General features: G+C 42.4%; 1 protein-coding gene across 1 annotated transcript in view; it reads right to left on the reverse strand.

The window, feature by feature from the left end:
* The window catches only part of LOC124555323 (probable medium-chain specific acyl-CoA dehydrogenase, mitochondrial), a 194,721-nt gene that overhangs the window by 51,903 nt on the left and 117,268 nt on the right, over nt 1–25,550 (reverse strand). Inside the window, exon 8 of the mRNA XM_047129201.1 lies at nt 10,304–10,444. Within this exon, the coding sequence (XP_046985157.1) occupies nt 10,304–10,444 (141 nt within the window). The remainder of the gene's footprint in view (nt 1–10,303; nt 10,445–25,550) is intronic.

The raw sequence follows: 25,550 nt of genomic DNA on the forward strand, positions 1-25,550 counted from the left end.
TTATTCAACAATGATCTCAAGCATCTCCAGTGTTCTATGGGCTGCTTGTAGTACACATTCATTGGTTTTCAGAGTATTATTTAACACACTGTTTTACATATGTAACCTGGTAGTTTCAAGACTGTTATGTAGTCATCTTCAATGTTACAGAGCTCAGAAACCAAGTTGTGTTGGTAGGTCTCCCACTGGCTTCTTTCCTTGTTTGATGCAGAAGTATTTAAGTTTACTACCATGTGAAAGGTGTGTACTGCAAAATGACCCTTTACACTTGAAATAATGTGCCCATTGATGGAATATATGAGGCAAGCATTCTGTAATCCATGGTCAAAATGGTTTCTGTGAGAAAACTGTGCCCAAAATTGGTTGAGTAATGTCAGTCAACACAAATATCCATTTGCAGTACCAGCGAGTCTGACACCAAAACCCAAAGCCTTGGAACCATACGTGTGTATGACAGAATCGTTGACTGCCAATAAAGGGACTGCATTGGCTTGCTTAGCATCAGGAGAGTACATGGCCAGCAGAATGCTGATGTCCAATCCCATGTCGATTAAAAACAGTGAGCCTGAAGAAAAGTCACTGACAAACAGCCTCTGTGATGTTGCTGGAGGCAACAGTGTCAATGTTTTACTGCAGCTGGTAGTACAGTGAGTAGTTGTATATGAAGTATGTAATGTAGAGCATCGATTGGTCCTCCGCAGTAGGTGCTGTAAATGGGTGTCACAATCTGTTGCACCTAAGACAGATTATGTTTGTTATTTTGGTTAAAAGCTATGAAGTGCTGAAACCGTTTTTGTACTCAAATGTCTTTGAAACCAGCAGATTTCTGCACTAGGTAGCTGATAACTGTAAGACTGGGGTGCAAGGGCATGGTGTTTACACATGCCATCTGCAGCCACAGTTCATAGTTGCACTGTCTCTAGATGCTTAGCTATCTTCTTGATGGTGCCATGGAGACTTTGGAGATTCTTGGGTATGATCAATGGTCATCAGGCAGCAGCAAAGTTTCAACTCATTGGACTGGTCCAGCATGGGTCACTTGCCTCCAGCAGGAATGATGGGTGTTGCAGTGGCCACCATGATGCACGAGTTGAGTGTGGTGTGCCCTCTGTTTGCAACTTGCATAATGGCTATCCTTCATGAGCAATTAACAGAAAAGTGTCTGAAATAATACTGGCATCACACATCTGGCAACAATAACAGCTACCACGCATTCAGCTAACATTAATCATTCCATGAAAATGTGTCCAGAATTCATGTGGTGTCTTGTCACCACGCCTCTTGTTGGTAAGGGACCTGAGTGAGCATTTGCAATGTGAGATCAGCACTATTTTGAGAGTATTGTAGGTATATTGAAGAGGATGGGAGGGGGGGGGGGGGGATAGGATACAATTGGACACTAAAGAAGTCACTTGTTGATAAAGGTTACTGATCACTAAAGTGAACTGTTGGAGGCCATCACAGATTTTTTGTTGGGCAACTTCAAACAACAGAGACCATAATTGTAAATATGGTGCAAGATGACTATGAGATCTGATGGGTGGAATGTCTGTTGCTTTTGTACACTGCTGGCCACCATAAATGCAACACCAAGAAAGACAAGAGGTAGCACAACAAAATTTATTTGGTAGATAACATGTTGACCAAGTATCAAATGATTACGTTTACAGACGTCTGTGACGTGTGGTTCCTGCCAGAATCAGTAGCCAGAGTAGCCGCCATTGTTGGAGATCACCGCTGCAACACGTCTCGGCATTGAGTCAAAGAGACGTTGGATGTGTTCCTGGGGTACAGCAGCCCAAGCAGCTTCCACACGTTGCCAAAGATCATCTGGTGTGGCAGCTGGGGATGTAATCTGGGTCACTTGTTGAGCAACCATGGACCATATGTTTTCTATCGGCGAAAGATCCGGAGAGCAAGCCGGCCAGGGAAGCAATTCAATCTGGTTATTGACGAAGAACCTTTGGGCAATGCGTGCCACGTGTGGTCGCGCATTATCCTGTTGAAATATGGCTGTGGCCGAGCCCTGAAGGTAAGGAAGGACAACTGGCTCCAGCACCTCGGATATGTAGCGCCGGCTATTTAAAGTACCGGCAATGCGTACTAGAGGCATGCGAGAGTAATATCCAATACCGCCCCATACCATAATACCCGGTGCAAGACCAGTGTGGCGGTGCATAATGCAGCTGTCCGGCATCCTCTCTCCACGGTGTCTCCACACTCGAATCCGACCATCATGGTGCTGCAGACAGAAGCGTGCCTCGTCAGTAAAGACAACGTCATTCCATTCTGCTGCCCACATCCGTCTGTCATCACACCATTGGCGACGGAGACGTCTGTGGTTCTGCGTCAGTGGTAGACGAAGCAATGGACGTCTTGCGGACAGACCACTCTGCTGTAAACGGTGTCGAATGGTACGCGCAGACACTGGATGATGCGTTACAGACGCAATGTGCTGTGCTATGGTTCGGGATGTCACTGAGCGATCCGTCACTGCCATGCGCACAATTTGCCTATCAGCACGTGCAGTGGTGCACCGAGGTGAATGCGATCGACCACGTCGGTCCGTCGTACCCTCCTGCATCCAGCGTTCACATATATGCATTACAGTTGTTTGGTTTCGTCCAACACGACTAGCGATTTCTCTGTATGATAATCCACAATCTCGGTAAGCCACTATCCTTCTTCTGACGAACTCTGATACTTGATCAAACGATGTTCGCTGTTGTCTACGAGGCATAGCTGATCGTCTTGTGAAACAACCACAAGGTAAACACACGTGCCGAACGTACACTCGTCGAAATCGCCAAGCCTTAAATGGCGCTATGAGATGGCGCCACAGGTGTGCGTGATGTGCGTCTGCGCTGAAATTCTAATGGAGGGACTGGAACCAGTAGCATGTTAATGTTGAGTTTAATGTCACTGAAGCATTGCTGTGCACAGCGTTGTTCTCTGGTTGCATTACTGTAACTGCCAATGGTAAAACAGGTGTGGATGTTATCATGCTGTTTGGAATTGGTTTGATGCATGTTGCAGTTGAAATACAGAAGATGGACATGGTACCATCCATGACATTAAACGAAACATTGAGGTTCTACAATCAATGGTATGCAGTAGGTTATTCAATTTGGCCATAATGGAATGTATCTGTGCAAATAACCTATACATACAGGGTGTCCAGAAAAGGGCTCCCTGATTTCAAAATTAAATATCTCAAAAACAAAGATCGGTAGAGGAATGCAGTAAATGGTATGTTTATTGTGATAGCTGTAAGAAGTTTATACAGCAGTTTGAAATAATAGTTACAAAAGCTGCTAACAGCTCATATCAGCATACGTAAGTGAAATAATCATATGAAAATGGGGACAGAGGTGGCACAAACGAAGAATGAAATTCACCATCACATTTCGTAGTGTCTCAACTGAAATGGATTCACATGCCACAGAGATTGCCGATTCAAGCTCGTCCAGCATGGCGGAATGCTTCGAGTAGACCATGTCTTTCACTGTGCCCCACAAAAAAAAGTCACAGGGAGTCAAATGCGGCAAATATGGAGGCCAATCCATGCCTGAACCAGTAAATTTGGGATATTCCAAAGCAATGACTCGCTTCCTTGAGGAATACTTCGGGAATCGAAACACATGTTCAGTCCGATGTAGTCAGGCTCCATCTTGCATAAACCATTCAGTACCTGGTCGATCCTCTAACGCTTGCTGTGTGGTGACAAATTGTTCCAAAATTGCAATGTAACGTGCACCAGTGACCGTTTCTCGAATGAAAAAAGGGCCAATAATGCCTCTGCTGCATACTGCAGACCACACAGTAACTTTAGGAGAATACAGGGGTTTTGCTTCACACCAAAAGAAGAGATTAAAACCATGTACTCCATTGAACAATGTGTTTTTCTGGTGCTAGAGTACCACAGGTTAGAAGAGAGTCCTATGGCAACAAGGCGAAGAACCCCAAAATCGCCAGTTCTGATTATTCACGTATCCATTCAGGTGGAAGTGTGCTTCATCTGTAAACCAGATGCAGCCAACATCAGATCCTTCACTATCAATCATTGTGAGCATCTGATTAGCAAAGGCAACCCTTTGTTGCACAGCTCGTATGGGTATGGCCTGGTGCATTTGGTTTGAAGCATTCCAGCATGCAGAAAATACTGAGAAAGAGCCTACACATGTTTCCATTCAAAATTCAGTCTCAGATGCAATTCTACGGATGGATGACAATGGATTTCACTGAATAATTGCAGAAACTGTGGCAATATTTTCATATGTAACTGCGGTTTGCTTGCGGCCAACATGCCCCACTATCAGTTACGCTACCTGTTCATTGAAATTTTGTGAAGAGCGTACGAATGGTTTTCGCATCAGGTCCTTTTGGAACATTAAATCGTGCTTGAAAACTTCGCCTTGTTGCCATAGGACTCTCTTCTAACCTGTGGTACTCTAGCACCAGAAAAACACATTGTTCAATGGAGTACATGGTTTTAATCTCTTCTTTTGGTACGCTAACCTCCTTTCGCGTTTCAATAGTGGAATTGATCGCTCTGGGCTTCAGATCACTATTTATACTAGGCATTACCTATGGCGATTATAGCACCATCTGTTAGCAGCCTTTGTAACTATTATTTCAAGCTGCTGTATAAACTTCTTACAGCTTTCACAATAAACATACCGTTTACTGCATTCCTCTATCGATCTTTGTTTTCGAGATACTTAATTTTGAAATCAGGGAGTCCTTTTCTGGACACCCTTTAAGAGTGCAGTTTCTTCTTTGGGGTCACCAATTATTTAGAAACACTACCATCTATGTATAAAACACATACATCAGTTATTGGTATGATAGTGTTCACTTTTATCACACACAGACAAAAATCATAATGCAAAGACATTATGAAGCTAACAAGAACAGCTAAATCAAAGACCATCTCCAACTTAAACAATGCACTTGTTACATATCAATTTGTTGATTGTCTTTCTCACAATGTCTCTATTTAATGTCTCTATTTAATGGCATTTAGCAAACTATATAATATGAAAAGAGAAACAGTTGTTCAGAAAATTCAGAAACACTTAATGGATGAGTACCCACAGATGACAAAGCTGGAGGAGGAGGAGGAGGAGGAGTAGTAGTAGTAGTAGTAGTAGTAGTACCCAAAATCTTCTTAGCCATCCTCTTAGACTACAATTTCTGACATTTTTTATCTACTAGTTAATCCTCAGTATTGCAAATGCTGTTAACATTCCTGTGTGTCTGTCATATCAGTGCTTTGATAGTGCAGTGGAAAATCTTTGTTCTACAAGAGATGCACACCCAGCTTGCTTAAGACAAAAACTTATGTGGATTACTATATGTAGCTTGTTTGCACATAGCTAAAAAAAAAAGGAAAAAAAAAGTTTTATGCTAACAAATATTTCTGTTGTCAAGGTGGTGAGCATAAGATATCCCATGCCAAACTATTCTAATCCTTTACTCTTTTATCACCTTATGAGTATTTACACCCATTTTTGTTCCACGATTTAACACACACTTCATAATGACCTTATCTCCTTACCTTAAATACTCCTCCTGTGTCCAGCTTATAGTCACCCAATTATTTTTGGTAAATAGCCTCAAGACTACCTCTTTTCCTTCTCTGTGTGTGGCTTTCCCATTTCTTTCACACTATTTGTCCTGCTGTGGTCTCCTGTTATATACCTGGCTGCCTTTTGTTGCGCTCCTTACCTTTAAAAGGTATCTTTGTGCATAATCCCATATCTCCGCAGCATACTCAAAATCTACATCTACATGATTACTCTGCAATTCACAGCCAGCCAGAGTGGCTGAGCAGTTCCAGGCGCTACAGTCTGGAACCGCGCGACCGCTACGGCCGCAGGTTCGAATCCTGCCTCGGGCATGGATGTGTGTGATGTCCTTAGGTTAGTTAGGTTTAAGTAGTTTGAAGTTCTAGGGGACTGATGACCTCAGATGTTAAGTCCCATAGTGCTCAGAGCCATTTTAAATGTGAATTGCAAAAAATGGTTCAGTGTCTGGCAGAGACTTCGTCGAACCACAATCATATTATCTCTCTACCATTACACTCCTGAACAGCGCGCGGGAAAAATGAACACCTAAACTTTTCTGTTCAAGCTCTGATATCTCTTATTTTATTTTGATGATCATTCCTACCTATGTAGGTTGGGCTCAACAAAATATTTTCGCATTCGGAAGAGAAAGTTGGTGACTGGAATTTCGTAAATAGATCTCGCCACGACAAAAAACGTCTTTGCTTTAATGACTTCCATCCAAACTCGCGTATCATATCTGCCACACTCTCTCCCATATTACGTGATAATACAAGACTAGCTGCCCTTTTTTGCACCCTTTCGATGTCCTCCTTCAATCCCACCTGGTAAGGATCCCACATCGCGCAGCAATATTCCAACAGAGGATGAACGAGTGTAGTGTAAGCTGTCTCTTTAGTGGACTTGTTGCATCTTCTAAGTGTCCTGCCAATGAAACGCAACCTTTGGCTTGCCTTCCCCACAATATTATCTATGTGGTCTTTCAAACTGAAGTTGTTCATAATTTTAACACCCAGGTACTTAGTTGAATTGACAGCCTTGAGTATTGTACTATTTATCGAGTAATCGAATTCCAACGGATTTCTTTTGGAACTCATGTGGGTCACCTCACACTTTTCGTTATTTAGCGTCAACTGCCACCTGCCACACCATACAGCAATCTTTTCTAAATCACTTTGCAACTGATACTGGTCTTCGGATGACCTTACTAGACGGTAAATTACATCATCATCTTCGAACAACCTATGATAACTGCTCAGATTGTCACCCAGGTCATTTATATGGATCAGGAACAGCAGAGTCCCAGGACACTTCCCTGGGGAACATCTGATATCACTTCAATGTTACTCGATGATTTGCCGTCTATTACTATGAACTGCGACCTTCCTGACAGGAAATCATGAATCCAGTCACACAACTGAGATGATGCCCCATAGGCCCGCAGCTTGATTAGAAGTCGCTTGTGAGGAACAGTGTCAAAAGCTTTCCGGAAATCTAGAAATACGGAATGAACTTGAGATCCCCTGTCGATAGCGGCCATTACTTCGTGCAAATAAAGAGCTAGCTGCGTTGCACAAGAATGATGTTTTCTGAAACCATGCTGATTACGTATCAATAGATCATTCCCTTCGAGGTGATACATAATGTTTAGATACAATATATGCTCCAAAACTCTACCACAAACAGACGTCAATGATATAGGTCTGTAAGAAGGCTAGTAGGAGTAATCCATCGAACTAAACACTGGTGCAACCTGTGCAATTTTCCAATCTATAGGTACAGATCTACCAGTGAGCGAGCGGTTGTATACGACTGCTAACTAGGGAGTCATTGTATCAGCATAATCTGAAAGGAACCTAATCAGTATACAATCTGGACCTGAAGACTTGCCCGTATCAAGCTATTTGAGTTGCTTCGCAACCCGTAATGTATCTACTTCTACGAAAATCATGCTAGCAGCTGTTCGTGTTTCAAATTCTGGAATTTTCCATTTGTCTTCCGTGGTGAAGGAATTTAGGAAAACTGCATTCAATAACTCCGCTTTAGCTGCACAGTCGTCGGTAACAGCACCATCTGCACTGCGCAGCGAAGGTATTGACTGCGTCTTGCTGCTTGTGTACTTTACAAACACGCAAAATTTGGCACAGACTTCAATGCGAGATGCCTTTAATAGGCTCCACAACGAAACATTGTCTCCAAATTTGGTAGAAAATCCGAAGAAATTCTGGTCGTGTGTAAATTTTAGCCAATCTTTGGGGTTTCGCGTTCTTCTGAACTTCGCATGCTTTTTCTGTTGCCTCTGCAACAGCGTTCGGACCTGTTTTGTGTACCATGGGGGATCAGTTCCATCTCTTACTGGTTTATGAGGTATGAATCTCTCAATTGCTGTTGCTACTATATCTTTGAATTTGAGCCACATCTCGTCTACATTTGCATAGTCAGTTTGGAAGGAATGGAGATTGTATCTTAGGAAGTGACACTTTACCCGCTTTTTTAAATAAAATTATTTTGCGTTTGTTTGTGGAAGATTTGGTAGAAATGGTTTTGAGCCTAGCTACAACGACCTTGTGATCACTAGTCCATGTATCAGTCATGATGCTCTCTATTAGCTCTGGATTGTTTGTCGCTAAGAGATCAAGTGTGTTTTCGCAACTATTTACAATTCGCGTGGGTTCATGGACTAACTGCTCCAAATAATTCTTGGAGAAAGCATTTAGGACAATCTCGGAAGATGTTTTCTGTCTACCACTGATTTTGAACAAGTTTTTTTGCCAACATATCGAGGGAAGGTTGGAGTCCCCACCAACTATAACCGTATGAGTGGGGTATTTATTTGTTACGAGACTCAAATTTTCTCTGAACTGTTCAGCAACTATATCATCGGAGTCTGGGGGTCAGTAGAAGGAGCCAGTTATTAACTTAGTTCGGCTGTTAAGTATAACCTCCACCCATACCAATTCGCACGGAGTATCTACTTTGACTTCACTACAAGATAAACCACTACTGACAGACACAAGCACTTCACCACCAATTCTGCCTAATCTATCTTTCCTGAACACCGCCTGAGACTTCATAAAAATTTCTGCAGAACTTATTTCAGGCTTTAGCCAGCTTTCTGTACCTATAATGATTTCAGCTCCTGTGCTTTCTATTAGCGCTTGAAGCTCAGGGACTTTCCCAGCACAACTACAACAATTTACAACTACAATTCCGACCTTACAAGCTACATTCTGTAACCTTGTAAACATGTATAACATGTATAGAGACATCCATGGTTTGTTTACTGCCTCACCTATATGCAGACCCCAGTGAAACTTCTCAGCATTCATTGTCTCACCCAGCTATCAGCATAGCTGTCCTGCTGTGATATCATCTGTTTCCAGTTAATCACAAATAACAGCATTAGCATAAAATAGGTGTACAGTCATCACATATATCTCCTCTGCATGTCCCAAAAATATCATTCCCTTTGTATTGACAGTGACTTCAAAGTTTATCTGCAGCAGCTTGAATTTTTCTGTGCTTTTTATTTACTTATGTAGCATTACATCATTACTGAAAAGTCTTAATTCAGTTTCTCTTCTTTCAAAAATATCAGAAGGTCATTGCTTTTTCTGTTTTGTGTCTGCTTTCTATGAGGGAACATATACAGCTCACTAGTCTTGCATCAATCCCAGTCCTCACAGCTTAATTAATAGTGTAATGTGATTTAACATATTAAAAACAATTGAGATATCAATGGTTATATAGCCAAGTTGCTGTCTCCTTTCAGTCACTTATGATCAGTCCCACTGAAAACCAATTACCTATGACTCACATGTAAACCGTAAACCCTACTCGCAAGACAATATAGTAGGAAATTTCTGGTAGAGTGTAAATAATTTAGGAGTAAAGAAGACCATTCACTGAATGGCAGAAACATTGAGTCACACACACACACACACACACACACACACATAAAGTAGTTCAAGAAATGAAGAAATGATGAAATGATTTATTCCAGTAGCTAGTAAAGTTTCTTTTAAGACATGTTGATTCCTATACTATCACCCTATTTTCCATGAAATGTATGTCAAATGCAAGATTCAGATGGTGCCAGAATTGAAATATTTTCTACTATTAGAGTGGAAAAGAAAAATATGATTTTTTCCTGACTCAAGATATTTCTGAATTGTGGCCTTCAGTAGTTTATGGTAGTAATGTATGTCAAATGCAAGATTCAGATGGTGCCAGAATTGAAATATTTTCTACTATTAGAGTGGAAAAGAAAAATATGATTTTTTCCTGACTCAAGATATTTCTGAATTGTGGCCTTCAGTAGTTTATGGTAGTAATTGCGTTGTAGAGACACATAAATGGTATCTTTTGACAGGTAATCTGATGACTTGCTAAGAAGTTGAAACTGAAAATAAGTTTCCTTGTAATATTCTGCTATATCTTTCTTATTAAACAGATAATCTGATGAGGATTCGTTGAGAAGTCAAAAATATTTGTGTGACCTAAGGCTAAATTTAGTTTGCACTACAGTCACTGAATTCCCCAAAGGCAGCATGACTAGTCTGTGTAAGCACTCTTTTACCTCACTGTGAAACTTGTTCCATAACTTTGAAAATTCTCCAACCTAGTGCAGATGAAGGAAGAAAAATTGCACATGTTCTTATACAACAATACTAGATTGAACTGTAAAATGTGATTACTAAGAAGTTATTAATGATTGTTTCACAAAGACTCACCGGAGGCCGAGTTTTATCAAAAGCACCCATGGCTATCTTGAATCCAGCTCCCTCAGCAAGGAGGACATTTTCTTTTGGTACTCTTACATCTTCAAATGTTATACCTCTGGTATCAGAACAGCGTTGACCCATATTAATTTCCTGTTAATGAACAAAGCATAATGTTAATAAATTATATAAATATATAAACAATTGCAGTTTAAATAAAAGAGGTATTTGTTTTAAAGTACACTGTTGGTGATTATAACTGCATTACCAGAAATGGTAACAAGTAATGAAATTTTGCTTATGGTATACAGGGCACAAAATCTAGCATACAGAACTGCCACCTCTGGCAACATACACATAGCATATGTGATGCTTTTCAAGAAGACAGAACAGTGGTAGGTCTTGACCTTGTCAAAGGATCAATCCCAGAGTTTGCATGAAATGATTAATACAAACCTAAATCGTGATGACTGTGCAGTACAATCTTCATTCTACTGAATATGAGGAAAATGTCTTAACTGCACTGCCTCGGTCAGTTGGTCACTATTGCATAACATCATTTCCATTATACATAGTTTGCACAAGATATCGTTTGATATAAAAATAGTTTTGTACCAGTTCTTAACATCTCTCTACATTATCATTGCACATGATATTGACACTTACTATTAATTCCATGACCACAAACACGCTGTGCTATCCCTTGCAAACTGATTAAACATCCCCCCTCCCTGTGAGATGGTGTACTCAGGAGAATGAAAAGTCACTAGCATCACATAGATCTTAGCACATGCTTTTCTCTTAAGAGAATTATGTTGTGATCATGTGTGGTAATGTGACAGAGTAGTGATTAATAATCAAAGGGGACCACTACAACATCCATAGTTCTCTAAGTAATATTTTAACTGCCTTTTTAAATACAGGTATTTTACTACCAATAATCTCTCATCTTCTTTGGAAATTTATTATAGTTTTATTCCCTAATGGAGAATGCTGTTCTGAGCTTTTCTTGTTTGTTTTTCCTCAGTAAATGCAAGTTCAAACTGGCTCTTGTTCCAAGATTATGTCTAGAGCTATTAATAAAATACTAATGTTTTTCCTGAACTGCATAACACTCTAGTACCTGCACTCACTTGGTGTAGTAAAGATACTCACTTACTTAAAATAGTTGTTGATAATGAACCCAGATACTACTTTCAGTTATAATACTCAAAGCCATTTTCAGCAATTTGAAAACTATGTCCATTTTTGTGTACTTGGTCAATTGAAAAGAATCTCATAGCTAGAAATTGAGTACAGTTTTAATGACTAGCAGTGCAATTACTTAAGGAATAGCTGAATAATTTTCTAATGATCAATGCAAAGTTTGGATATCAATCCTTTAGCTTGCTCAGTAGTGTTTTTATGATGATATTTCCATTTCTTCTGCACTATTTTCTATATTTCTCAGTTGAAAGGTTTCAAATATTTTAATTAGCTTTTATTTAATGTCATCTAGATAATTACAAAAACAGTGAATATTAACACTTTACTGATTCTTTCTTTGTGGTTCTCCAAAATAACCACAACTTGGAGGCTTCCATCTTTTTTTTTTCAGGTGTTACTTATCTTAAAAGTACTTGTTCAATTGCTGTCCAACAAAATTAATGAAACAGGAGTAATGTTAAATAATCTGCTAAAGTGTAGGGCAAGATATCATTCAAACACTGGCTTGATCAAAATACATGAGAACTAATATACCTTCCTCAGTTCAAACATGCAAGCATGTTACATAGTAAAACTGAGTCATGGGGTACCTGTGTTGTATTAGTATTTAGTTACACTGTTGAATTCCTGACCAGTGAAAAAATAGAGAAATCTCTATAGATGAATTACCAGTGTACAATATAATTACCATTTGCATGTACAGGTCACCAGATAGAGACCAAAGAGTGCTTTATAATCACATGGAGGAACTTCTGGAAGAAATTTAATCTCCCAAGAAAAATCTAATTTTCTGCACTGAGATTGAATTTATTGGATTTTGAGAAATCAATAGTGAAAATACAATATTATGGTGAATGACTGCAGTAAATTGATAAGCTCAACTGTAACTGTTCCAACTGTAAAAACAGCAACCTCTGCATCTATCATTGGCCAAATTTTGATATCAACAATTGTAAAAGGACTGCCTAATAAACATTTAGTGAGTGCTGATGAGATGTCAGATGATATCATCAAAGCTATTACAACATTTATTCTGGAGCCACTAGTAAACACTGGAAATACACAACCTTCAAATGATAAATTTACTAATAGTCTAAAAACTGCAAAAAGTAAAACTCCTGCATAAGAAGGGTTCAAAATGTTAAACTGTCATATAATTAGCAGTTCGTTTTGCCGGGCTTCAGCAAAAAATGTTCCTTAGAAGGTTAAAGAAAGGCTGATAAAGGACTCCAACATGGTTTCAGGGCTGGCAAGTCAACCCAACCAATGTTTGCCTTTTTAAATCAAATATTAACAGCAGTGGATGATACACATGTATCACTAACATTCTAATTAAAGTATATAGTGAGGAAAATGCAACATTGGTTATGCATAGCTTAGCACAGTGGATCTAGGTCAATAGCTTCTTCATAAATTCTGAAAAAGCTATAACAGGTTACTTCCAGACTATACAGAATCTCCATACTGCAAAACCTGTTTTCAAAATTGGAGGAAAAAATATCTCAATTCTGATTTACAGAAAAATTCCAGGCAAATGTATTCAAGAGGATTTGAAGTGGGAAATGCACCTCAACAATCTAAATTAAAAACTGAATACAATTACGCATGCTGTTAGTTCTCACTCATAATACAAGCTGCTCATGGCTGGTGATAGATACCATAGTAATATAGTCTTTACCGTTGTTTTTTAAAAATTGTGGAATTCCCCAAAAAATCATTCCATACATTTCTACACCTACGTCAGTACTCAACAATCCACTTGACGGTTATTGGTACCAGAAGCACCCTCTGCCACACACTGATTTCCCCACCCTGTTCCACTAACAAATGGCATGTAGGAAGTGTGATTGTTGATAAGCTTCTATATCAGTTCTAATTTTTTAAATATTTTCATCATTGTCATTTCACAAGAATTACATGGAAGGAAGTTATATGTTGCCTGACTCTTCATAAAAAGTATTCTCTCAAGCTTTCAATTGTAAACCTTTATGTGATGCACAATGCCTCTCTTGTGGCATCTGCCATTGGAGTTCATAAAGCATCTCTGCAACACTCCTGCACCAACTAAATGATCCCATAATGCAACACACTGCTCTTCATTGTATATTTTCTATCTCTTCCATCAGTTCTGCCTGGTTAGGGTCCCAGACTGACAGATTGTTGTGTAGTGTTCATCAAACAAGAGCCTTGCAAGCCACTTCTTTTGTGGGCGAGTTACATTTTCTTAAGTTTATTCCCTGTTATCTGTCTGGTGTTGATATCAATGAGAGTAATCAATTAGAGTAATCAATTTTTGACAATATAATGTAATTGTATAGACAAAAATCTACTCACTAAGCAGCAGTGGGAGAAGACATGTATAAAAGAGTTTTTATTTATGCAAACTATAGGAGCCAGTGGCTCCTCCTTCTGGCAGAAGGGTTAAAGGGAAAAGAAGAGGGATGAAGGGAAAGGGACTGGAGAGGTTTACGAATAGCGGTAGAGTTTGGAAAAGTCACCCAGAACCCTGACTCAGGGGAGACTTACCAGATGGGATGAGAAGAAAAGAATGCGGTCTGGGGTCTGCTTTTCCTACTGCCTGTTTCATGTGGTCATTCTACTGGACAGTTACTCCTTGACATTTTATGGTAGATGTTGTTTCCAGCAATTTGTCGTCAATAGTGTAGTTGTACAGTAGACGATTTCTTTTCTTATTTATGTGCAATATGTCAGTCCTGCATTATTCATCAATGTAACAATCAGCCCTGAATGTAAATAAATCATATGTAGGTCATTTTTCAAACCAATCTGTCTTCTGGCATTGCTACTTTTTTACAGACAACTGCATAATCTCTGAACAGTCATAAATGATCTAGTTGGAAGGGTCAGATGCTCTCTATGTACAATGTAAATAGTAATGGTCCTATTGTACTTCCTTGGGGTGTTCTGGAAGATACCTTTACATCTGTAGATTTTGTTCCATTAAGAGTGACATGTTGTGTACTGTCTGCAAGGGAGTCCTGATTAAAGTCACAAATCTGGTCCAATACTTGGTAAGCTTGTAATTTTTTCATTAGATGGCAGTGCAGGGAAGTGTTAAATGCCTTCCTGAAGTCCAGGAACACAGCATAAACCTGAGTGCCATTATCTACAGTGCTATGGATCTTATGGAGGAACACAGCACAATGAGTTTGCAAGATCTCTGTTTGTGGAATCAAAGTTGATTTTCATAGACGAGATTTTCATTCTCCAAAAAAATCATAATTCTTGAACATAAAACACGTTCCATAATTCTACAACAATATAAACCTGTAATTATGTGCACCTGTACTATTACCTATCTTGAAAATGGGAATGAGCTGCTCTTTCTTCCAGTTACCAGGTACCCTTCACTGCTCTAGAGAACTGTGATAAACTACTGCTAGAAATGGCAAAGTTCTTTTGTATAATCTTACAGTCCTGAGGCGTTTCCACTACTAAGCGACTGTACTTGCCTTTCTATTCCACAATTGGTTATCTCAATATCTGCCATTTTGACATTCATATGATGAGTGAAAAAAGGGATTGTATTATGATTTTCCAGAGTGAAAAAACTTCAAAAGACTGAATTCAGTATTTTGGCCTTCTCTCTAATATCTTCCATTTTGATGCCTATACGGTCACTGAGTGACTGAACAGATGATTTTGAACTGCTTACTAAATTTGCTTCTGGCAGTGTAACTGATGAGAGATCATAGAGTTTGTTTTGTTTGCAGATGACACAAGTATTGCAATAAATAGTATGTCGGATGTAGCTCTAGAAAGCTCTGCTAATGATATCTTCATGGATATTAATAAATGGTTTATAACCAACTTACTGACATTAAACTTCGAAAACACTCACTAAATGCAATTCAGAACCTGTAAGAGGTTTCCATGCAGCATATGCATAAAGTATGAAGAAGAGAAGATAGAAGAGGTTGACAGTCTTAAATTCCTGGGATTACAACTTGATAATAAATTCAGTTGGGAGGAGCACACCACAGAACTGCAGAAACGCCTTAACAAATCTGTATTTGCAATTCGAGCGTTAGCAGACATAGGCGACATAAAAATGAAAAAGCTTGCATACTTTGCCTACTTTCATTCCATAATGCTATATGAACGAAAACTTTTGTTTGACTTGAAGAGTTACCCCAAAATATTATGAGTCCAAAGGCGTGTAATACATATTATTTGTGGAGTAAATTCACGGACATCCTGTAGAAACCTCTTCAAAGAACTGGGTATACTAACTACTGCCTCTCATATTATTTAGGACAAATTTCATTAAGGAGTAAATAAACTACCTCTTTTTTCAACAAAGAGCTCAGTTCATACATAAAATACCAGGAACAAAAATGATCTGCACAAGGACTTAAAAGCACTTACTTTAGTTCAAAAAGGGGTCCACTACTCAGGAACACTCATTTCAATCATTTGCCAGCAAACATAAAAAATATAGTTACAAATAAAGATCAGTTTAAAAGGAGCCTGAAAGACTTACTAGTGGCCAACTCCTCCTACTCCATTGATGAATTTTTTATTAGAAACAAATGATGTCAAATTTTTTTTTAAGCTGAAGTAACAATACTAATAGTATGAATATATACAATACATGTTCCACATCCATGAGGATCTCCTCAGCACAAATCTATAGATTGATTAGATTGGAAGGGAAAACTAATCTAATGATTTCCCTAAATTGCTTATGGAAAATGCCGGGATGGTTCCTTTAAAAGGGCATGACCACTTTCCCCCTCTATCCTCCCACAATCAAAGCTTGTGCTCCATTTCTAATGCTTTCATTGTTGACGGGACTTAAACACTAATCTCCTGCTCCTCCCTACTGGGATATACTTTCCTAAGGCATACTGAAATATGCTTTTGAATTTTTTCCATTTGTGCTCCACATCTTCATCTTCAGCACTGAATATTTGTTGTTTACTACTCAGATACTCTGCACTTGTATCCTGTGAGTCGTGCCAAACAAAAATATTTTGCAACCTTCCTTAACATTCCTTGCCATATTTGTAGTCACAGTTGCTGTCACAGCCTTATGATCACTGATACCTTTCTCTACATTAACTGATTCAATAATTTCAGGTCTGTTTGTAGGTAGGAGGTGTAAGACATTTCCTTCTTGATTTGGTTCTCTCATTATTGGCTCAAAGTAATTTTCAGACAACAGAGTAAGGAAAAGATGGATTTCTACTTACCATAAAGATGCCACATTAGCTTGCAGATAGGCACAACTAAAAGACACTTACATATTAGCTTTCTGGCACAGCCTTCATCAGAAAAAGAAACCCACATACATTCAGTCACACAAGCAAGCACACCTCATGTATGCATAACTCCCCTCTATGGTACCTTGGACAAGAATGCCAATCTTTTTTTTACTTTGCTGATATTCAAATCTGGAGTTTCCATTGTTTATTTTGAATGTCTTGTCTGAAAATTGTCACACAAATCCCTGTCTCTGGCACCAGTTTTGATAGCATGACTCTCCCAATCTATGCTTGATTAGATGAAGTAACTCCCTCTTAACAATGGCAGGATCAGTACAGTTATTAACAATATTCTGCAAATTCTCTCTGCAGTGCTCTCTACCACTACAGCTCCTGGCCCGGCGATCTATAAAAGCATCTGATTACCATTTTAGACTGACCTTCAATGCTTAACTTCACCCAGATTACTTCAAATTCGGCAACTGTGGTAAAATGGAAAAGAGGGTGTGTCATCGATGACTGGGAGGCCCCATCTGACTAAGTTTAGTTGCCAAATGGAAGTCTTCTTTCAGTCGACACCACATTGGGCGACAACACAACACAACACAACACAACACCCAGTCCCTGAGTGGAGAAAATCTCCAACCCAGCCAGAAATTGAACACGGGCCTGCTTGCATGGGAGGTGAGCACGTTATCACCCAGCTAAGCAGGCAGATGACAACTGTGGTAATGTCGCTAGATATTATCAGATTCTTTACTCCAATAAATATGGTACCACCATTGGTGACTAGCTTATCCTTGTAGTAAATATTACCATCTGAACTTAGGATTTCATTGCTATTCACTTCTGGCTTTAATCAACTTTCTGCCCCTAACTCTCCATTTGTGTGTTATAACTTTCAGTAAGTGATACTAATTCTGGGGTGTTTCCGTGGATGCTCCTATAGCTTAGTAATATCATGTTAATTTGTATTCAATATGCAAGGACGAGCATGCTCTGAGAATACTGTGGCTGAGCGATATTTGATTTTGATGGGCTACTTGTCTCAGACATGGGGTGGGGGTTGGGGGGGGGGGGCGGGTCATCTGCTAATCAAAAAACCACATGTGCATGCCACACATACTTAACTACCCTAGTAGCCACTTCCTACATACCCCCCAGGGGATCCACAACTCTTTTGTGGATACGTGCGTAGCGAGCACGGGGCCCCGAGCTAATGTGGCCTTCCTTCCTTTCCGGGCTGCATACCTTCCCTTTCCGCATCCTTCCCCATCCCCCGTCTTCGCCCCCCCCCCCCCCCTCACCTCTTGCTCTTTCCTTCACTTTCTCCCCCTCTGCGTGTATGGTTTGCGCCTACGTCCGGAGACGGACGCTTGTAAATGTACCAAATTCTTCTTCTTCCTTGCTTGTATGTCTTCTTCCTTCCTTTGTCCATCTCCTTTCCTTACCTCTTCTCTTTACCCTTTTCTCCGCTGCGGCGTTTGAGACCCCCTCTTCTTTCCTTTCCCTTTCTCTTTCTTCCTCCCTGTGCGTGTCTGAAGGCCGACCCACGCACTTCCATGCGTAGCCGGTGACGGGGTAACGCGTAATTCCCCGCCCCGGGTAGACAGGTAGGACACGTACGTACCCCCTGGTAAAGGCCAGGCCCAGGGAGGGGTGATTACCCGAGCTGATACCTTCCGAAAGTGCCGATTGGTCCCTCCATCCGTATGTCGGGAGGTGTGACCTGAGGTGTGAACAATCACCTAAGGCGGGTGTGCCCTCGGTGAGGGCCCCCACAAGGGAGGAGCGCGCCATCGGAGACGCCGGTAATCATGGGGGATTCTTCCGCAATGGTTTCCTCACCTTCCACTATGTCTGCTCACAAACGTAAGTTCACTGAGTCTCAGCCACAGACGGTTCTTCCATCGTTGCCACAGTTCCTTGTTGTTTCTCGGTCTGACGAAGGTCACGACTTTTCCACGGTCAACCCTTTCATTATTCAGAAAGGTGTCGACGCAATTGCGGGTCCTGTAAAGTCTTGTTCCAGATTACGGAATGGTACCCTGTTGTTAGAAACACACAGTGCCCTCCAGGCTCAAAAATTGCTGCGTACTTCTCTGCTCCACACCTTCCCTGTCCGGGTGGAACCGCACCGTACCTTAAATTCCTCGCGTGGAGTCGTTTATACACGCTCCCTCGATGGATTGTCTGACAAAGAAATTCAGCACTACCTGTCTGACCAGGGCGTCACCGCTGTTCATCGGGTTATGAAAAGGGTTGACTCGAACATCATTCCAACCCGCACTGTCTTCTTGACTTTTGACAAAGTTCAACTCCCATCAAAAATCAAAGCAGGCTATGAGATAATTTCCGTTCGCCCTTATGTCCCAAACCCTACGCGTTGCTATCGATGTCAGCGGTTTAATCACACCAGCCAGTCCTGTTCCAATCCGGCCAAATGTGTTACGTGTGGCAGGGATGCCCATGAGGGTGCTTGTCCACCTCCATCCCCTCGCTGCATCAACTGTATGGGTGACCACGCTGCTTCCTCTCGAGATTGCCCTGTTTTTAAGGACGAAAAGCTGATCCAGGAAATAAGAGTGAAGGAAAAGGTGTCGACCTTTGCTGCTCGAAAGTTACTCGCCAGTCGACAGCCCACCGTGCCTCAGAAAGGAAAATACAGCGCTGTCCTTGCTTCTTCTCGGCCAACAAAGGAGGCGGCCACGCAGACTTGCGACCTCACATTTAGTACCACGGTCGTCAGATCGGCCAGCGCAAAGATCGCACGTTCAACCTCACCTCTTTCGCCTGCCCACTCTATGGCTCACCCTTCGTCGGGTTCTGCTAAATCTCGAGCCCAAAAGTCAGACGCCAAGTCTACAAAAAAAGAGCATTCTCGTGAAGAGTTTTTACGTACTGCAACTTCACAACCATCGGTTCCTCCTTCATCTAAACATCATACTTCCAAGAAGGCTACGAAGAAACACAGTTCCTCTCCTTCTCCGCCAAGGCGTGTCCCATCTACAGCACCACCTGGCGGAAATCGCCCTCGGCCATCTTCTGTGTCGCCGAGGCGCACTGTTGGTGGCCGGTCAACTGGCCGATCGTTGGTGGCAGGAGCTGCTCCTGACCAACCTATGGATCAGGATCTTCTGCCTTCGACTGAATGCCATTCCATGCTGTCGGTCGCAAGCTCTGAGCAGTCGTTGAGTTGACAGCACCCTTGGTGCCGTTCCTCCATTTTCTGTTCACCCTATGTCCATTATCCACTGGAATATCCGCGGCATTCGCGCCAATCGGGAGGAATTGTCGATCCTCTTACGATCCTACTCGCCGGTCATCTTCTGTCTTCAGGAAACAAAGCTGCGTCCCCATGACCGCTTTGTTCTCCCTCATTTTCAGTCCGTCCGATATGACCTCCCCTCAGTTGAAGGCACTCCAGCCCATGGAGGACTCATGATTCTGCTCCATGATACTCTCCATTATCACCCAATCCCCTTAAACACTTCCTTCCAAGCTGTCGCCGTCCGTCTTTCCCTTTCTGGATACACGTTCTCTCTTTGTACGGTATACATTCCATCGTCTACACCAATGGCACGAGCTGATCTCCTTCATCTTATTGATCAGCTTCCACCCCCCTATTTGCTGGTTGGGGACTTCAATGCCCACCACCCGCTTTGGGGATCTCCACATCCTTGTCCACGTGGCTCACTATTGCTAGACGTCTTCCACCAAGCGGATCTAGTCTGCCTCAACACTGGGGTCCCTACATTTTTGTCTGCCTCCACGGCAAATTTATCCCATTTGGACCTTGCGGTCGGTACTGTTCCGCTAGCTCGGCGCTTCGAATGGTTCGCCCTTGATGATACACACTCGAGTGACCACTTTCCATGTGTTCTTCGACTGCAGCCTCAACTGCCATATATGCGCTCGCGACGCTGGAAGTTTGCCCAAGCCGATTGGACACTTTTTTCGTCTCTAGCGACATTCGATGACCGTCGCTTTCCCAGCGTCGACGATGAGGTCACACATTTTACCGACGTTATTCTCACAGCTGCGGAACGTTCAATACCACGCACCTCCGAATTGCCCCGGCGCCCTCCAGTTCCTTGGTGGAACGAGGCCTGCCGTGACGCAATACGTGAGCGGCGACGTGCTCTTCGCATTTTCCGTCACCATCCAACTTTGGCCAACTGTATCCGATATAAGCAGCTCCGTGCGCGATGCCGTCGCGTCATCCGCGATAGCAAGAAGGCAAGCTGGAAATTCTTTACTAGCTCATTTAACAACTTCACTCCCTCCTCGGAAGTTAGGAGTCGGCTTCGACGGTTCTCAGGCGCGCCTAGTTTCTCCCCGGTCTCTGGGCTCACTGTCGCGCATCATACCTTAGTGGACCCCGTCGCAATTTCTAACTCATTGGGTCAGCACTTTGCTGAGATTTCGAGCTCTTCAAATTACCCGCCAGCGTTTCTCCCGAAGAAACGTGCAGCAGAAGTGCGGCATCTTGCTTTCTCCTCTCAAAATCGCGAAAGCTACAATACTGTTTTCTCCATGCGCGAACTCCAACATGCACTCTCTACTTCTCGCTCCTCCGCCCCAGGACCGGATGGTATCCATGTCCAAATGTTGCTGCATTTATCAACCCATAGCCTGCGTCACCTCCTTCGCCTTTATAATCGAATTTGGACCGACAGTACCTTTCCCAGGCGATGGCGGGAAGCTATTGTCGTTCCCGTTCCGAAACCTGGAAAGGACAAACATCTCCCCTCTAGCTATCGCCCCATTTCTCTCACGAGTAGTGTCTGTAAGGTTTTGGAGCGTATGGTGAATCCGTTTAGCTTGGTGGCTGGAGTCCCGCAGTCTTTTAACACCAGCCCAATGCGGATTCCGAAAGCATCGTTCTGCTGTTGACCATCTTGTTGCTCTCTCCACTTATATCATGAACAATTTTCTCCGGAAACGCCAAACGGTAGCAATATTTTTTGATCTGGAGAGAGCGTACGATACCTGTTGGAGGACAGGCATCCTCCGCACACTGTTCTCTTGGGGCTTTCGAGGCCGGCTGCCCCTTTTTCTTCGCGAATTTATGGCAGAGCGCACATTTAGGGTGCGGGTGAACACTACTCTCTCCCGTACTTTCTCCCAAGAAAACGGGGTACCCCAGGGCTCCGTGCTGAGTGTTGTACTGTTTGCCATCGCCATTAATCCAATTATGGATTGTCTCCTTCCTGATGTCTCGGGCTCCCTCTTTGTGGACGATTTTGCGATCTACTACAGCTTTCAACGGACAAGCCTTATTGAACGACGTCTTCAAGGATGTCTCGATCGCCTCCACTCGTGGAGCATCGAAACCGGCTTCCGTTTCTCACCCAGTAAGACCGTTTGTGTTAATTTTTGGCGACGTAAGGAGTTTCTTCCGCCCTCCTTACATCTAGGTCCTGTCAACCTTCCGTTTTCCGACGTCGCTAAATTCTTGGGTCTTATGTTTGACAGAAAACTGTGCTGGTCCTCCCACGTTTCCTATCTTTCGGCTCACTGTCTGCGTTCCCTTAACACCCTCCGTGTCCTGAATGGTACCTCTTGGGGAGCGGACCGGGTGGTCCTTCTCCGCCTCTATCGCGCCTTAGTGCGCTCGAAATTGGATTATGGAAGCATAGTCTACTCCTCTGCTCGGCCGTCTATTCTTCGGCGTCTCGACTCTATCCACCACCGTGGATTACGTTTAGTGTCTGGAGCTTTTTACACCAGCCCTGTGGAAAGCCTTTATGCTGAGACTGCTGAACCTCCGCTGTCCAATCGGCGGGCAGTCCTTCTGAGTCGTTATGCTAGCCATCTGTCTTCCATGCCTGCTAATCCAGCCCATAACCTTTTTTTCGACGCCTCCTTTGATGTCGGGTATGCAGGCCGCTCCTCCTCCCTACTACCCCCGGGAGTCCGCTTCCGTCAACTGCTCCATTCTCTTTCCTTCCGCTTTCCTAAAACCTTCTTGACAACTTGGGGTACAGCACCGCCTTGGCACCGTCCCCGGATCGACTTGCTCAGAGACCTATGTCAATTTCCCAAAGATGGTACCCCTACACTTGTTTACCGTCGGGCATTTGCTGCTCTATGTGCACAAATCACGGAAGCCACATTTATTTACACCGATGGCTCGAAAACATCGTTAGGTGTAGGGAGTGCCTATATTGTTGGCGACACCCCAAATCACTTTCGGCTTCCCGACCAGTGTTCGGTTTATACTGCAGAGCTTTACGCTGTTCTCCAGGCTGTCCACTACATCCGCCGCCATCAGCGGATACAGTACGTAATCTGCTCAGATTCTCTCAGCTCTCTCCTAAGTCTCCAAGCTCTTTACGCTGTGCACCCTCTGGTCCACCGGATTCAGGACTGTCTGCGCTTGCTCCACCTGGGGGGCGTCTCAGTGGCGTTCCTCTGGCTCCCGGGACACGCTGGTATCTGTGGAAATGAGGCGGCCGATATAGCGGCCAAGGCTGCAGTCTCTCTTCCTCGGCCAGCTCTTCAGTCTCTTCCGTTTACCGATCTACGGAGCGGTTTATGTCGCCAAGTTACTCATTTATGGCATGCGCATTGGTCAACACTTCCCCACAATAAATTGCGGGAAGTGAAAGCCGTTCCTTGCGCTTGGACCTCTTCCTCCCGAACGCGTCGTCGGGAGGAGGTAATTTTAGCTCGACTCCGGATAGGGCACTGTCTTTTTAGTCATCGACATCTTTTAAGCGGTGATCCTCCCCCACTGTGTCCCCACTGCTCTCAGCTGTGGACGGTCAGACACCTTTTAATTGAATGCCCCTATTTTAATCCGTTACACTCCCGTCTACAGCTATCGCCTGATCTATCGTCGATTTTAGCAGATGACACGCGCTCAGCTGACCGCGTTCTACAGTTTATTAGTGACAGTGAAATGACGTCAGTCATTTGAAGCTTTTTTTTTGTGGACAACCAACCCCTTTCTATAGTGGACTTTTAAGCATTCCTTCTGCCTTTAGTTTCTCCAATTTTCTGACTATGTTTCCATTGCTGCTGATTTTAAATTTCGTTTTTTTCCTGTTTTCTACGTCACGGGCTGGGCGCTAATGACCATAGAAGTTTTGCGCCCTAAAACCACAAACAAAAAAAAAAAAAAAAAAAAAAAAAAAAAAAAACTTCCTACATATAGTGCACACCTGACCTGTTAAGGTGAACCCTAAAATTCTCCACCCAATAGCAGAGGCCAAGAAATGCACATCCGATACCATGGTAGACTCATGTGAATGGTTTGGAGTAGACTGCAAGGGCTAAACCAGACAGAGAACCACAATCAACCCTGGGTATGATGCTACAAATAGTCATCTTAGCCTGCAACCCACATGTGACGCTAGTTGCCTTTACCAAATCAGCCATCCACTGATACAAACTGAAGATGGCCTCAGAACTCAAGCAGCAGGCATCGTTCATGCTGACATGTGCCACTATTTGTAGCCAGTTGCACCCATTGTGCTTGATAGCCACAAACAGGGCCTCCTTCACATCTTGGATGAGACACCCCAGTAAACATCTGAGTGTACACTGCAATTCTTTCCCATCCTAGGCTGCTATTTCCCTGATAAGCTCCTCTGGAGCTTTTAATGACTAGTATATCTACCATGTGCACTTGTCCAGACTGGGCAAGAAAATCAGCCACTGGCCCCAGCAGGAGAAGCATCCCATGCTGGTTCACAAGTATTATCAACAGTGGGTAGCACCTTATACCTGTTGCTAAGGTGTAAGGAGCCAAATGTGTGGCCCATTCCCTCTCTTGCCTTCCACCCAGTGATATGAAAATCCATCACTCGCTATTGAGTGAAGACAGACTGATTAGATTTTACATATCTGAAGATGCACCAGAGGATTATAACAGCACCAGAGGTGTCATGGATCTCATCAGTGGCATCCTGCTGTCACTGCAGCTTTAAGAAGTAGCCAGAAGCCTGTCAACCATGGCCAATGCAGCTTCCAGATGTTTACAGACTATGTTTGTTGTGAGTGGACACCAGGAAAATTGGCCAAAGTCCCCATCCATACTATACTGTATAAGAAAACTGTATAAAACCTCGAAAAATACAAACAAGGCAAATGATGCATACAGTGTGCTACACTACAAAGTAAATTTACTCAATACAAATGATTGAAAAATAAGCTAACTCTTACAACAACAAAATAGCACTACTAGAAACAACTAAATAACTAGCTACTCTTCACTTCTACTCAGAAGTAAGTTTGGATACCACCAAGTTGAATGATGTAAACATTCAATAGTACTCAAGTCTTCTAACAGAGTGGAGATCAGGAGCAGATTATCTGTTGCACCCAGTTTGTATACAACAATTAGAGAATTATGTAAATGGTGACCTATGAGGCAGAAAACTACATTAAAAAGTAAACTCACTCAACACAAATTATTGAAAAATATGCTAACTTTTACTCCAAAAATAAACAGCACTACTAAAAACAGCTAAGTAATCAGCTGCTCTTCAGTTCTATTCAGAAGTCTCAGGATACTTCTAAATGATGTATAGAAGCTCTACACAACACTTAATCTGTTCCTGATCTCCACCCTGCTAGGCAGCTGGAGTTCAACTTCAAATACAGAGAAAGATTACCAGATTGATTAGGAAGACTTAAAAAAGCATTTACAGGAATCCGTGGATTTAGTTAAAGTCTGCAGACACTGCCTCAGCCTTGTTTGTATATACTGTACAATGAAAGGATGTTTACATGGAATGATAAGTATGTCAGTCCATTTAAATGGGAAGGAAGGAGGATGGGACCCAACAACCAGCCACCTACAAGACCTGCCCAAA

The sequence above is a fragment of the Schistocerca americana genome, chromosome X (assembly GCF_021461395.2).
Source record: "Schistocerca americana isolate TAMUIC-IGC-003095 chromosome X, iqSchAmer2.1, whole genome shotgun sequence".
Taxonomy (NCBI): Eukaryota; Metazoa; Arthropoda; class Insecta; order Orthoptera; family Acrididae; genus Schistocerca; species Schistocerca americana.